This window comes from Pan paniscus, chromosome 15 (genome assembly GCF_029289425.2).
Source record: "Pan paniscus chromosome 15, NHGRI_mPanPan1-v2.0_pri, whole genome shotgun sequence".
In the NCBI taxonomy this organism is placed as follows: Eukaryota; Metazoa; Chordata; class Mammalia; order Primates; family Hominidae; genus Pan; species Pan paniscus.
The window spans coordinates 82,933,524-82,948,356 of NC_073264.2; the positions used below are offsets into that span (position 1 = coordinate 82,933,524).

General features: G+C 42.0%; 1 protein-coding gene across 1 annotated transcript in view; it reads left to right on the forward strand.

The window, feature by feature from the left end:
• The window catches only part of LOC129393842 (uncharacterized), a 1,009,906-nt gene that overhangs the window by 198,960 nt on the left and 796,113 nt on the right, over positions 1-14,833 (forward strand). Inside the window, exon 3 of the mRNA XM_055097920.1 lies at positions 6,628-6,707. Within this exon, the coding sequence (XP_054953895.1) occupies positions 6,628-6,707 (80 nt within the window). The remainder of the gene's footprint in view (positions 1-6,627; positions 6,708-14,833) is intronic.

Consider the following 14,833-nt stretch of genomic DNA (forward strand, 5'->3'; position numbering starts at 1 on the left):
TAGTCAGGCGTGGTGGCGGGCGCCTGTAATCCCAGCTACTCGGGAGGCTGAGGCACAAGAATCACCTGAACCTGGGAAGTTCAGGTGCCCAGCATGCATTAGCTATTTTTCCTAATAACAAAGGGTGATAAATTTATGGAGAAGCGGCTTGGAGTGAGCTGAGATTGCGCCACTACACTCCAACCTGGGCGACAGAGCGAGACTCCATCTGCAAAAATAAATAAATAAATAAACTGACAATAGGCAAATTTGTAGCAGAAAAGGCATATACATCTTATTTTTAACTGTATGTGCACAGGAGCCCGCACAGAAAAGGAGTGGAAACCTAAAGATGTGGTTAGACCTGGGGCTTATTATATACCACTTTAACACAGGGCAATAAACTTTTTTTTAATTTTAAATTTTAAATTTTTAATTTTAAGTTCTGGGGTAAATGTGCAGGATGTGCACATGTTAAAAACATAGGTAAACGTGTGCCATGGTGGTTTGCTGCACCTATCAACCCATCACCTAGGTATTAAGCCCAGCATGCATTAGCTATTTTTCCTAATAACAAAGGGTGATTAATTTATGGAGAAGCGGCTAGACAAAGGAAAAGAAGTTTGGGCTCCTAGGAGCAGTGAATTGTGAAGAAAGACTAGAAAATATATATGAGATAAGGGTTGTTTAGTTAAGTTTGTTATACACATAAGAGTCATTGCTCTTTTCCTGGTACAAGAAAGAGAAACACTTTTGCAAATAGAAATTTGTCACTTTTACAAAGGGTAATTTATGTCCTGCTTTAGGCAGAAAACAGGGAGGGCAGAGGGGAGCGATCTCTTCTATGTCTGCTATTTCTTAATTACCTTTAACTCAAAATAATCCTTTTGCCAAAGTGGCATATTTTGGAGTGGTATGTTCTAATCCCCTTCAGTGCTATTTTCATTACTTCCCTCATCACTCAGGACAGTTCTTTATGTGCCAATATACATTTCCTTCAATGTTTAGTAAAAACAGCAGACATTTCCTTCAATATATTAGTAAAAACAGTTTTATTGCAGGGCCTCTCACTGCAGATCTAGAGGTAAAACCATTTTATGGCTCTTAGTATTGGGTTGATAGCACAGCAGACAATAGGTAAATAAGGAGGATTTTCCTCCTGATTCCTTCCCCAAGGTCAGAGCAGGAAAAGAGTGCTTTTACTTTGCAGAACATTCTTCATATGACTGTTACCTATCCCGTTGGGCTTAATTCTGTTCTTAATGAGCTGCACACCTGTGTCCCTGGCTGGCTGCCCTCCACACAGTGGGAAGAGGTGAGGGAGGGTGACTTCCTCCTTCATCCTGAGCCCTAGGATTCAGAGCTGTGTCTGCCTGTATTTTGTTGAACATCCCAAGCGTGGGTGGTATTCTGAATATCTTCCCATTATGCTAAGCAGCTAACATCGACTTTGTTATGCAGATTGAGGTTAAAGATAGTGAAATTTCTCAGTCATATCCAGGCTTACCACAACCAAGCAAACTTTCCAATTGCACAACATATTGAAGAAAACTATGCCTGAATTGTTACTGTTTTTGTTTTTTAAATTTCCTGGCTAGTGGATGCTGAGCTCAAGTCAAAGAAGGTGATGGTAAAGATTACCCATGCCTTGGGGTTTGGGGAAATGGCCTCACAATAAAAAATGCAAAATGAGTCCTGAGAGCTGTCACAGACTTACCCCAGCCCATCATTCTTTGTGGGGCATTCAAATAAGGATCTTGGGTGAGGATGGAGAGGAATAGTAGCAACTCAGATTTATATTTGACCATTATCATATCTCAACAAAATGCCTAGATGGATTTTTACCAAATTTAGATGGTATATTTGGGATAGTAGAACCCAAAATGTACCCTATGTGAGACATGCATAATTTACTTCAGGGGGCCTTGAGAGGACCTTAAAAAGATGAACAGTCTCTCTCTGGAGGACCTGAAACTGGGTATATTAGTCCGTTTTCATGCTGCTGATAAAGACATACCTGAGACTGGGCAATTTACAAAAGAAAGAGGTTTAATGGAGAACTCACAGTTCCACATGGCTAAGGAGGCCTCACCATCATGGCAGAAAGGCAAGGAGGAGTGTCACATCTTACATGGAGGGAGGCAGGCAAAATGAGGGAGAACTTGTGCAGGGGAATGCCTCTTTTTAAACCACCAGGTCTCATGAGAGTTATTCACTATTATGAGAACAGCATAGGAAAGACTTGCCCCCATGATTCAATTACCTCCCACCGAGTCCCTCCCACAACATGTGGGAATTCAAGATGAGATTTGGGTGGGGATGAAGTCAAACCATATCACTGGGGCATAATTAAAAGTCTGGTGGTGGACCATATCTGTAGAGACTTGCCAGACATGTTAAAATGTGGAGGGAAAAGAAAGCCTGGTGTCTGCAGTGTGACCCCAAAATCTGAAGTCCTAGAAGGACACTGATTGTGACTGCTGGTTTGTGAATGTGTTTCTCCCCAAGGGAGCAACGCTATGCAGCATCATCTGCAGAGAGGGACACCCTGGGTATAAAATAAACCAGTCTATGCTACTTCAAAATACATCTCTTTGGCATAGGACTATTTTGCCTTCTTCCCATCTACCTAAAAGCAGGATATATGGTTCCTTTTGTGAAGGTATTGCCTCTGCCCTCCATTATACCAGGATCAAAACAATCCTTATCACTGCAGACAGAATGTCAGCATCAAAATGAGTCTGCACAAACTTTATAAAAATCACTCTTATATTTTATTATTTTCTCTTACATGTTTCTTCCCACCATTTATTGCCCTTAAATGTTCAACCTCTTCTCTTTTGACTTGTCACTTCTTCACAAAATTTATCATCCTTTGTTAAAATGGCATAGATGCCCCTGTGTCTACTCATTCTTTGGGTCTCTACTTCGTTTCTATGAAGGCTTCCATGCATGTAAAAATTAGAATGTTATTATCAAATAAAATTGTTATACCTTTCTCTTGTTAATTTTTTGTCAGTCTAATTCTCAGGCTCTAGCCCTAGAACTTAGAAGGGTAGAGGAAAAGTTTTTTTTTTCCCTCTCTTACATATAACCATCTCAAATTCCCCCCTCTCGTTTTCTCCGTGGGCTTCTAACTTGCCTGAGGTATTGGTTACCTTGTATTTTTTGATCCTGTGCTCTTATCCTTTTATCAATGAGGACACACTTCCAATACATGTTTGTTTATATGTTAATATTATACTTGTGGTACTGCACTAGTATTTCTTGTGCATTATAAATATGCATAAGAATAGAAGTTCTGATTAAAAATACCAGTATTCTGATATTTCCTTTCTCACTCACCAATGGATCTTTGAGCCTTCATCCTACTCTAGAGTATCTCCTCCAAGCTAGTTTTATTTCAAGAGTCAGAGAGAACTTTTTGAAATGCAATTTTAATCCTATTGCTCACCAGCTTAAGACAAGTTAGGTGTTTGCACTGAGCATAAAATTTTATTCCTGGTGGCCAACGAGCCCTCCCCTGCCCTGCTGCTACCTAATTTGTGTCCTGCTTCAGTCCCTCTCTGCCACTTTGTCCCTGGCTTATTAGATTTCTGCCATATTGAACTCCATTTGGTTTCTCAAAGGCTACAAGCTTGTTCCTGTCACTGAGCCTTCATGTAGGATTAATTTTGTAGAGAAAAAAGTATCTTTTCCTTGTATTCTTCTAAGTTCTCCTCTGGAGTCCTTGAAACAAAAGGCAGATCAACAAGAGAAAAAAATATACGTTTATTTAATATATGTTTTATGTGACACAGAAATGAAGATTCAAACAAGAAATGAAGATTCAAAGAAATGCTTAAACCTGAGCATATTTATGCTAGGTTCCACGAAGAGTAAAAAGGTGTGGAAAATGTGATAGGACAAAGGGTATGAGCGAAGGGGAGTAAACTAGGGGTAACTTGCCAAGACCTGTTCATGCAGGTTCCTATCAGCATGCCTCCATCTTTGGAGCAAAGGATGGTTTTCACTTATGGCACTTCTCACATGAAGGTCTTATGACCTGCTTCAGGGGAGAAGTGCTAGGGAAGGTCACAGAGTCCTTTCTGTCATTTCTCAAATTTCTTCACCTTAATTTAAAATATTCAGTATTCCAAGGTGCCATGTTTTGGGGTAGCATGTCCTGAAACCCATCAGTTTGAAGACCCAGACTTTTAGTCCTCTTCTGAAAAATTTTAACTCATTTGTTGAATCTCATCTTTCAAGTTATTTCCTCAAAAAAAGCTTCTCTGACACCAGCCATCTCCTTTCTCACTATTCCCAATCAGTTTTTCCTATACTGACCTCTCATCTCGTTGTAAAAGTTTTTCTTTATAGCACTTACTACAATGGATAAGTTTACATATACTCATGGCATTGTTTGATTAATAACTGTTTCTATCAATAACTTCTGTGTACCCTGAGATTGTGTCTTTTTTTTTTTTAAATCGTATCTCTGGTTCTTAGATTGTATTTAACACATAGTAGCTACTTGATGTAGTTTTGATAATTGAACAAACAATGACCATATATTCCATATCATGGCATGTGGTTTTGAGGAATGAGGGCTCAGCCTATATGGGGCAGAAACTTTTCCATAAAATTCAGAGTATAGGACTGGTGAGTTTTCTCTTCGTTCTTGTTAACCATATATCGAGTTGTTATTTGTAGCTGTAGTGATATAAATATCAGAAAGAGATTATATTCAAAGAATGAGCATATTGCACAATTCTGTGGGATAGTGCTTTTTCTTCTAAATGTGCCTATCACTTTCCTTATTTTAATGCTGTCATTTTTGGCAGGGAGCTGCTGATACTACAAGTCCAGCTCTTACTGCCATTCAGTTGTCTTGATTAGGGAACAACTCAGCATTCCTAAATTATTCACAAGTCTCAGGCATTGCTGAGGACTAGCAAATGTCAAATATAGTAATTGTCCCCATCCAGGCAGAAAGAAGAAGTTGATTTGAATGTATGCATTTAAATTAATAGAAAAGCAGAATGGGGAAAGTGACCCTACCTCTTCCTTAAGTGCCCAGACAATTAAATGCAAATGGATTCCCAGAGGAGTCTCATGCCAGCTGCTCCTCATTCCTCTCAAACAGAAAGGAAAATGCCATTCACAGTGTCCTTCTAGGGCAGAGGGTCTGACATTGACTGAAACCCCTATAGTGCTTGACCAGTGCTAATCTGCATAAATACATCTAATGGGAGCATATTTTGAAGCATCGATTGGGGCTCTTTTTTTTTAAGTGCTGTCTGTGATAATCAAATTCCTGGTGACTTCCCAACAGCCCAGGCAGCTGTATACTGCTTTCAGGAGAAAAAGGGAGGTACCATATAAATCAGGGCATAAAGGTCAAATAAACTTAGACATTTATTCATTTATTTTTTTAAACAAATCTTATTAAGTCTTACAGGCAGTTCTGGTTCTAGAGCTACTGTGTGAATAAAATAGGTTCTCTAACTCATGGAGCTTACATCTACTCAGGTGGATACATAATAAACATAAACTAATAAGCAATTAATATAAGTGCAATAACAGTAATATTAATAATAGCATCAGGTTAAAAAGATAGAAAGTGAAGGAGGTGAGGGTGTTTAGATACCTCATTGAATAAATGTCATTTAAATAAGATGGCCAGAATTAGCAAATAAATATACAGGATGCCCAATATGTATATTCATGGAGTTATTAGAAAGGGGTCCGGGTCCAGACCCCAAGAGAGAGTTCTTGGATCTTGGACAAGAAAGAATTCAGGGCGAATCCATACAGTAAAGTGAAAGCAAGTTTATAAGGAAAGTAAAGGAATAAAAGAATGGCTACTCCATAGACAGAACAGCCCTGAGGGCTTCTGGTTGCCCATTTTTATGGCTTTTCTTTTTTTTATTACATGCTTAACAAGGGGTGGATTATTTATGCCTCCCTTTTTTAGACCACCTAGTGTAGCTTCCTGACATTGCCATGGCATTTGTAAACTGTCATATTGCTGGTGGGAGTGAGGCAGTGAGGACAGCCAGAGGTCACTGTTATCGCCACTTGAATTGGTGGGTTTTAGCTGACTTCTTTACTGCAACCTGTTTTTATCAGCAAGGTCTTTATGACCTGTATCTTGTGCCAGCCTCCTATCTCATCCTGTGAGTAATAATGCCTTAACTTACTGGGAATGCAGCCTGGCAGGTCTTAGCCTTATTTTACCTACCCCCTATTCAAGATGGAGTTGTTCTAGTTAAAATGCCTCTGACAATGGGATATACTTATATTTAAAAAATTATTCATTGTTAATATGAAATTCAGATTTCACAAATGTATTCAACTTTATCTTGCTACCCTACATTCAAATCACATCTTAAATAATATGAAGCAGCTGACCATGGGAAGACCTCGAGAAAATGCTATATGGGCAGGAGATTGGTGTGTGTAAAATGCACTAAGTCAGAAACAAGGAGGAAAAGATGTTTGTAGATAGGGTTGGGAGTTTGTCCAGATCAGACTGCATAGGGCCTTGCAAACCATGATGTGGATTGTGAATATTATTTTAAGTGTGTGGAAAGCCACTGAAGAAGCATTTGGGAAAAAAGTGTCATGATCTGCTTTTTGTTTTAAAAATAACACTTCGGGTTTCAGGATCGAGAACATCCTGGAAGTAAGAGCGGAAGCAGAAAAGCCAGCAAAGCAGGCCATCACAATAGACGTGGCGTGAGATGGTGAGTGCTGAAGGGGGATGGGAGTTGCAGATGTGATGAGAAATACTTCAATTTGGTATATATTTGAAAAATAGAGCCAAAAAGTATTACTGAAGGATTGCATATGGGGTGCTGGGAAAAGGAGAATCAATAATGATTCCAAAGTTCCTGGCCTGAGTAATCATTTCAAAAGTTGCTAATGTTGGTAGGAAGAACATCTTCTTATTCAAATTTCTAGAGCTTTCCCAGTTCTGAATCAGATACAAGATAAGCTGGAGAAAAAATGGGGAGAGAGGGAGAAATGGTTATTCGAAATGAAAAGATGTTAAATCTCATGGATTATTCAGCATCAAGAACTACCTCCAGGGATCTGCATGAAATCTGAGTCACACTTGTCCTTCTTGTAGCCTTCTGATGATATCAGACTATCCACTGACAAGGGGTTTGCTATGTTCTGAGACTTGAGTTTGAAGACTTAGTTCTGCATCCAACCTACTGCACTATCTACATCCAATTGTTTGAGACATTCAGAAATATTTCCTCTCTTTCACTCCGAATATTTAGGGTATGGTAATGTGTCTGGAATTGGTGGGTTCTTGGTCTCACTGACTTTAAGAATGAAGCCGTGGACCCTCGCAGTGAGTGTTACAGTTCTTAAAGGCGGCGTGTCCAGAGTTTGTTCCTTCTGATGTTCAGATGTGTTTGGAGTTTTTTCCTTCTGGTGGGTTCGTGGTCTTGCTGGCTTCAGGCGTGAAGCTGCAGACCTTCGCGGTGAGTGTTACAGCTCTTAAGGCAGCGCGTCTGGAGTTGTTCATTCTTCCTGGGTTCGTGGTCTCGCTGGCCTCAGGAGAGAAGCTGCAGACCTTCGCGGTGAGTGTTGCAGCTCATAATGGCAGTGTGGACCCAAAGAGCTAGCAGCAGCAAGATTTATTGCAAAGAGCAAAAGAACAAAGCTTCCACAGTGTGGAAGGGGACCCAAGCGGGTTGCCACTGCTGGCTCACGCAGTCTGGTTTTATTCCCTTATCGGTCCCCACCCACATCCTGCTGATTGGTTCATTTTACAGAGAGCTGATTGGTCCGTTTTGACAGGGTGCTGATTGGTGCGTTTATAATCCCTGAGCTAGACACAAAAGTTCTCCAAGTCCCCAGTAGATTAGCTAGACACAGAGCACTGATTGGTGCATTTACAAACCTTGAGCTAGAGACACAGGGTGCTGATTGGTGCATTTACAAACCTTGAGCTAGACACAGAGTGCTGACTGGTGTATTTACAAACCCTGAGCTAGACACAGAGTGCTGATTGGTGCATTTACAAACCTTGAGCTAGATACAGAGTGCTGATTGGTGCATCCACAATCCCTTAGCTAGACATAAAGATTCTCCAAGTCCCCAGGAGATTAGCTAGATACAGAGTGCCCATTGGTGCATCGACAATCCCTTAGCTAGACATAAAGGTTCTCCAAGTCCCCACCAGATTCAGGAGCCCAGCTGGCTTCACCCAGTGGATCCTGCACCCGGCTGCAGGTGGAGCTGCCTGCCAGTCCTGGGCCATGCACCCGCACTCCTCAGCCCTTGGGTGGTTGATGGGACGTTGGGTGGGGGGGGGGGGGGGGGGCGAAGCAGAGGGCTGCGCTCCTGGGAGAGGCTCAGGCCGTGCAGGAGCCCAGGGCGTGGGGAGGCATGGCAGGCTGCAGGTCCTGAGCCCTGCCCGGTGGGGAGGCAGCTGAGGCCAGGCGAGAATTCGAGCACAGCGCCGGCGGGCTGGCACTGCTGGGGGACTTGGCACACCCTCCGCAGCTGCTGTCCCAGGTGGTAAGCCCCTCACTGCCCGGGGCTGGCGGGGTGGCCAGCCGCTCGGAGTGTGGGGCCCGCCAAGGCCACGTCCACCCAGAACTTGCTCTGGCCTACCGCGAGCAGCCCCAGTTCCCGCCCCGCATCTCCCTCCATACCTCCTGGCAAGCTGAGGGAGCCAGCTCCGGCCTCAGCCAGCCCAGGAACGGGCTCCCACAGTGCAGCGGCGGGCTGAAGAGCTCCTCAAGCACGGCCAGAGTGGGCGCCGAGGCCGAGGAGGCGCCGAGCATGAGCGAGGGCTGCCAGCAGGCTGTCACCTCTCAGTAATAATGGCATGAAAGCAAAGCTTACATCCCTGTGGTAGGCAGAACAATTGTCCCCCCCAAAATGTCTGCATCCTAATACTCGACTTTTAAATGTGTTATGTAGCAAAGGAGAATTGAGGTTGCTAATTGGCTGATCTTAATACCAGGAGGTTTTCCTGGATTACCTAGGCAGGTCAAGTGTAATCACAAGGGGCCTGTAAGTGTGGGAGGGGGAGGCAGGAGAGTTAGTACCAGAATGATGTGACATGGGAAAGACTTAACCTGCCATTTCTCTGGCTTTGAAAGTGGAAGCTGGCCAAGAGCCAAGGAATATGGAGAGCCTCTAGAACCTGGAAAAGGCAATAAGGCAGACTGTCTCCTAGAGGCTCCAGAAAGGAAGACAGTCCTACTGACATCTTAATTTCAGCCTAGTGAGACTCATTTCAGACTTCTGGCCTCCATAACGGTCAGATATAAAACTTGTGTTATTTTAAGCCATTGAGTTTATAGTAACTTGTTATAGCAGCAATAGAAAATTAATACACTGACCGAGGTAGAAGTAGATAAAACCAGCTGGACATCTTCACTGAGGACATCAGTGATAGAACATGTTCCTTATTTCGTACACAAAGGAGTCTTCAAATTTGCCCGGGCAGAGAGAACTGACAATGAGAGAATTACCTGGATGATTGAGGAAAACATATCAAATGCCACGTTTCTTCCAAATAGGTTTTTCCTAGTCCTTGCCTTAGTTACCAGCTAAGCTTTCCAGAATGAGTCTGAAGTTTTTGAGTTTAGATTATTCTACGTAGAACATTGACTTTTCTGTGATCCTGACCATTATACTGTAAGCTTTTTCAAAGTGCAAGCAGCTATGTCTCATTCAACAGTGTGAGCTTAGCACTCAGCAAATAATTGTTGAACAAATGAATGAATGAATGTCTGCTTCCATTTCCTTTCAGTTTTGACAGTGAATATGGTAGATCAATGTCTTAGTTCATTCTCACACTGCTATAAAGAATTGCCTGAAACTGGGTCATTTATAAAGGTTAAATTGACTCACAGTTCCACATGGCTGGGGAGGTCTCAGGAAACTTACAAGCATGGTGGAAGGTGAAGGGGAGGCAAAGACCTTCCTTATGTGGCAGCAGGAAAGAGAGAGCTAGCAAGAGCAGGGAAAACTGCCTTATAAAACCGTCAGATCTCGTGAGAACTCAACTCACTACTATGAGAACAGCATGGTCCAATCACCTCCCACTGGGTCACTCCCTCAACATGTGGGGACTATAGGGATTACAATTCAAGATGAGATTTGGGTGAGGACACAGCCAAACCATGTTAATCAGTGTGTGTATAGCAACTGTTGAGTTGGAAGATCACAAGTTAAGCTTGAATTCATCCAAGTCATTTTGCAAGACCTGGTTTGACAGACCAATTTGTTAAGCAAGGTCATATTGTTGTAATTATTGTCCCTCAGCATATACATGGGCCAGGAACCAAGCATTAAAATGCAGTAAGTCCTTGGCATCTAATCTGTTTTTTTTGTTGCTTGACCTGATCTGTGACAGACTAGAGAGCGAGCCTGAAGTGTCATCTGCAGCCCTGCCAGACTGCTGTAAGAATGACAGCTTTGGCTCGCCACTGGGAGCAGGATAACGTGAGAGGTGATGCAATCAGTCTGCAGGGGAAATTGGAACTCAGTTGTCCAGGAAGACTTGGACTGAGGACAAAGCAGGGAAGAATGAGAGAACATTAAGAGAACTGTGGGAAACCTTGGGTTGTTTAAGGTTAAGTTTGAGATGCATTCATTCAGTGATTGTTTGCTCTATAGGATGTTTTATGTAAGGCATCATGCAAAATACCAAGAGGGAGGCAATGATGAATAATCACAGTTGACATTTATTTTCTGTTTATTATGTGTCAGGCACTGTGCTAAGCATTTTAAAAGCAGTATCTCATTTAATCTTCAAACCGATTTTATGAGGGAAGAACAACTATCATCCTCATTAAGTTGATGAGAACAATTAAGCTTAGTGACAATAACTTGCCCAAGGGCACCCAGTAAGTGGCAAAACTGAATATTCAAACTGAGGTCTGGTTTAAAAGTCTATTCTTTTAACCACTACACATAATGGCCTGGTCTTTAATCACTGAACCTAATAATCTAATTGCTCCACTTTTATTCTTGGAGAGGAAATAAGATACACAAATAGAGAAGTTATAATATGAGAAAAATGCGGTAAGTGCTGTACAGAAGGACTGAGCTCAGCATTATGGAACACAGTACTTCTGAGAATGTAATCCAGACAGGATTTAAGCAGCAGGAGTTAGCAAATAACAGTAGAAGCCATTGAGTATTTATTGTAAGTTAGGTGCTTTACCTCCATTTATTCATTCATTCAAAAAATATTTACCAAGTACTTGCTAGTCACCTGGTACCCTTCTAAGTACTTGGGACCCATTAAAAAATAAGAATTGGTATACCTGCCCTCTTGAATCTTGTATTCTAGTAGAGGGAGAAAAACAGTAAAGAATAAACTACACACGTATAGTTTATACACACAAACACACCTGTGTGTATACATGTTCACACAAACTCACACCCACACCCACAGTTTTAAATGTTCAAGGGCATTATATGCAATGGAGGAAGAAAAAGTGGAAGAGTGCAATAGATACTTTAAATGGGGTAATCATGCTTTAGGGTATAACCAAAATATCTCACTGAATCCCCAGACTCTTTTGAGGCACATATTATTTTTGTGCCCCCTTTTCAGAGAGTGAAACAGGCTTACAGAGGTTAACTAGTTTGTTCAAGAAAGTAATGGAATTGGGATACCAATCAGGTATATGGACTCCAGAAGCTGTGTCCTCAATCCCTCTGCTATTCTCACTCCCCAAAATGTTGTCTCCTCTTCTTCCTCCCCACTCTCCTTCTCCTCCTTCTCTTTCTCCTTTCTTCCCTCCTTTCCTCCTTCTTCTAGAAACTGCGTTTGTGGCTATCAGGATTAACATTCTAACTACTTAACATTCCCCAGAACTTGCTGAACTTGAAGACACTGACAGCCCTTCCTCTACTGGCCCAGCTTACTCTTAGTTATGGAGACCCCAGCAAAAATCACAAGTGCTTCAGTCACTTCACCCCTGCCTCCCACCATCTGCCCACCAGAAGCCACCTCCAGCACAGCAGAACCACATCATGTGTAGCCTCGTGGATTTAGCATTTGTTTCTCCATTTTTTTTCTGCTTTTTTTTTCCTTTTGTTAGATCTCCTGATTACTGAACCATATCTATACTTACCATGTCCTTGGGAAACTGGGTCTTGGGTCAGCAGAGGCCAGTGTAAGAACCAACTTTTGAAGCTGGGCTATTGCTTTCCAGCCTAGGGATTAAAGAGTCTTTCCTGTCCTCTCTTTCACAATGACCCAAGTCCAATAGATAACTTGGGGCCATGACAAATCTGCTCCTATTATGAGGTGGATATAAGTGAAAGAGAATTGGATTGGAGATCTCCAATTAGCACCACAACATGTTCTCCTAAAAAGCCTGTTCTTTGAGACCTCTGCCTAGTCTGGTTTCTGAGGTCTCTACTAGTATTGTAATTAATCTTTAGTGTACAAGCAAGTACTTTTGTTGGTATTAATGAGTCCACCAGGGCTAGCCAGGTACAAGGTTATCAAGAAGTAGATATTTTTATTTATTAATCAAGCAGTATATTTTGTCATTCATTTCTTAGTACTCAATGAGATAGGCACCATACTATTCCCCCTTCTTTGTAGATGACAAAACTGAGGTACATGGAGGTTAAGTTGCCCAAGGCTACATCACTGGGGAATAGCAGGGCTGGACTAGAAACTGAAACCTGTCGTAACTCATTTGTGGTATTTTCTCTAGATGCTGACGATCTAGGCAAGAGATCCCTGATTTCAGGAACCTTCCAGCCTAGTGGGGGAGATAATCAAGTAAATTCAAAATATTAATAACAGGCCATTTCTTAAAAGTTGGGTAGTGTGCAGGTAGAATTGTGGGATAGAGCAACCAGGGAAACCAGTGGTATTTCTTTCTTCTTCCTCACCCAGACCATTTTTATCTTACCAGTAGCACCATATGCTTCTACGACTTACGCTTTCCATGAAGTGGGTCTGGCTGTCTCTCCCCTCCTCATGATTCTGTTAGAAGACCATCCTGAAACGTGTCCATGAGGATGGTAGCCAGTCATACCAGCTAATTTGTTGCCCTAAGCTCTGGTTATCTATTATTGCCTAATAAACTGCGTTAACACTTAATAGCTTAAACAAATCTATTTTATTATCTGTCATGATTTTCTGGGACAGGAATTTGGCAAGACGTGGCTTTGCTATTCTGCTCCACATGGCAGAGACTCTGGTTACCGGGTGGTGTATAACTGGTGCCTGGATTCATCCAGAGGGCCCAAGATGAGTTCATCCTACATCCTGGCACCTTGATGGACACCTGAAAAGCTGAGATCCCTCTCCACATACCCTCAGGTGATCTCTCTATGTACTCCTCAGGTGATCTCTCTAGCAGGTTGTCAGAATTCTTATGGGGTGAGTCAGCTACCAAGAGATGCCAAAGTTGAAGCTGACAGCTCTCTTAAAGTCTAAGCCTGGGAATGGCATCACATGACTTCCATCAGCCTTCATTGGTTAAAGCAGTTCCAGTCAGCCCTATCCAAGGGAAAGAGAAGCACACTCCACTTCTGGATGGAGGCATGTCAAAGAATTGGTGGCTGTCTTTTATCCATTACTGTTTCTAGTAGACTTTGCATGAAAGTTTCTATGTGTATATGTGTGTGCATGTATATATATATAAAATATGTGTGTATATATATATATATATATATATATATATATATGTATTTTTTAGACAGGTTCTTACTCTGTCTTACTCCCAGGCTGGAGTGCAGTGATGCGATCACAGCTCACTGCAGCTTCAACCTCCCAAGCTCAGGTGATCCTCCCATCTCAGCTTCCCAAGTAGCTGGGACCACAGGTGCATACCACCATGCCCAGCTAAATTTTTTTTTTTTTTTGTAGAGATGGAGTCTCACTATGTTGCCAAGGCTGAGCTCTAACTCCTGGGATCAAGTGATCCTTCCACTTTAGTCTCCCAAAGTGCTAGGATTCCAGATGTAAGCCACTGAACCTGGCCAGATTCAAAATATTTCTAATAAAAATTGCCTATTTCTGAAGACTCATTGAAGCTGAGGTGCCGCAACCTTCAATATTAAAAATATTGAATTCAATATTCAAATATATTGAATTCAGTATTCAATATTGATATGATTTGGCTCTGTGTCCCCACCCAAATCTCATGTTGAATTGTCATCCTGAGTTTTGGAGGTGGGGTCTGTTGGGAGGTGACTGAATCATGAGGGTGGTTTCTAATGGTTTAGCACCATCCCCCTAGTGCTGTTTCATGATAGAGTTCTCATGAGATCCAGTTGCTTGAAAGTATGTAGTACTTCCCCCTTAACTCTCTCTCTCTCCTGCTCTACCATGTGAGGATGGTGCTTGCTTTCCCCTCTCCTCCCACCATGATTGTTAAGTTTCCTAAGGCCTCCCCAGCCATGCTTCCTGTACAGCCTGTGGAACTGGGAATCAATTAAACCTCTTTTATTCATAAATTACTCAGTCTCAGTTATGTCTTTATAACAGTGTGAGAAGGATCTTATACAGAAATTTGGCACCAGAGAAATTGGGCATTGCTATAATGATACCTAAAATGAGCAGAGGTTGGAACAGTTTGGAGGGCTCAGAAGATAGGAAGATAAGGGAAAGTTTGGGGCTTCCTAGAGACTTTTTGAATGGTTGTGACCAAAATGCTGATAGTCATATTGACAATGAAGTACAGGTTGAGGAGGTCTCAGATGGAGATGAGGAATTTATTGGGAACTGGAGTAAAGGTCACTCATGCTATGCTTTAGCAAAAAGACTAGTGGCATTTTGCCCCTGCCCTAGAGATCAACTTACGTTTTAACTTGAGAGACATGACTTAGGGCATCTGGTGGACAAAATTTCTAAGCAGCA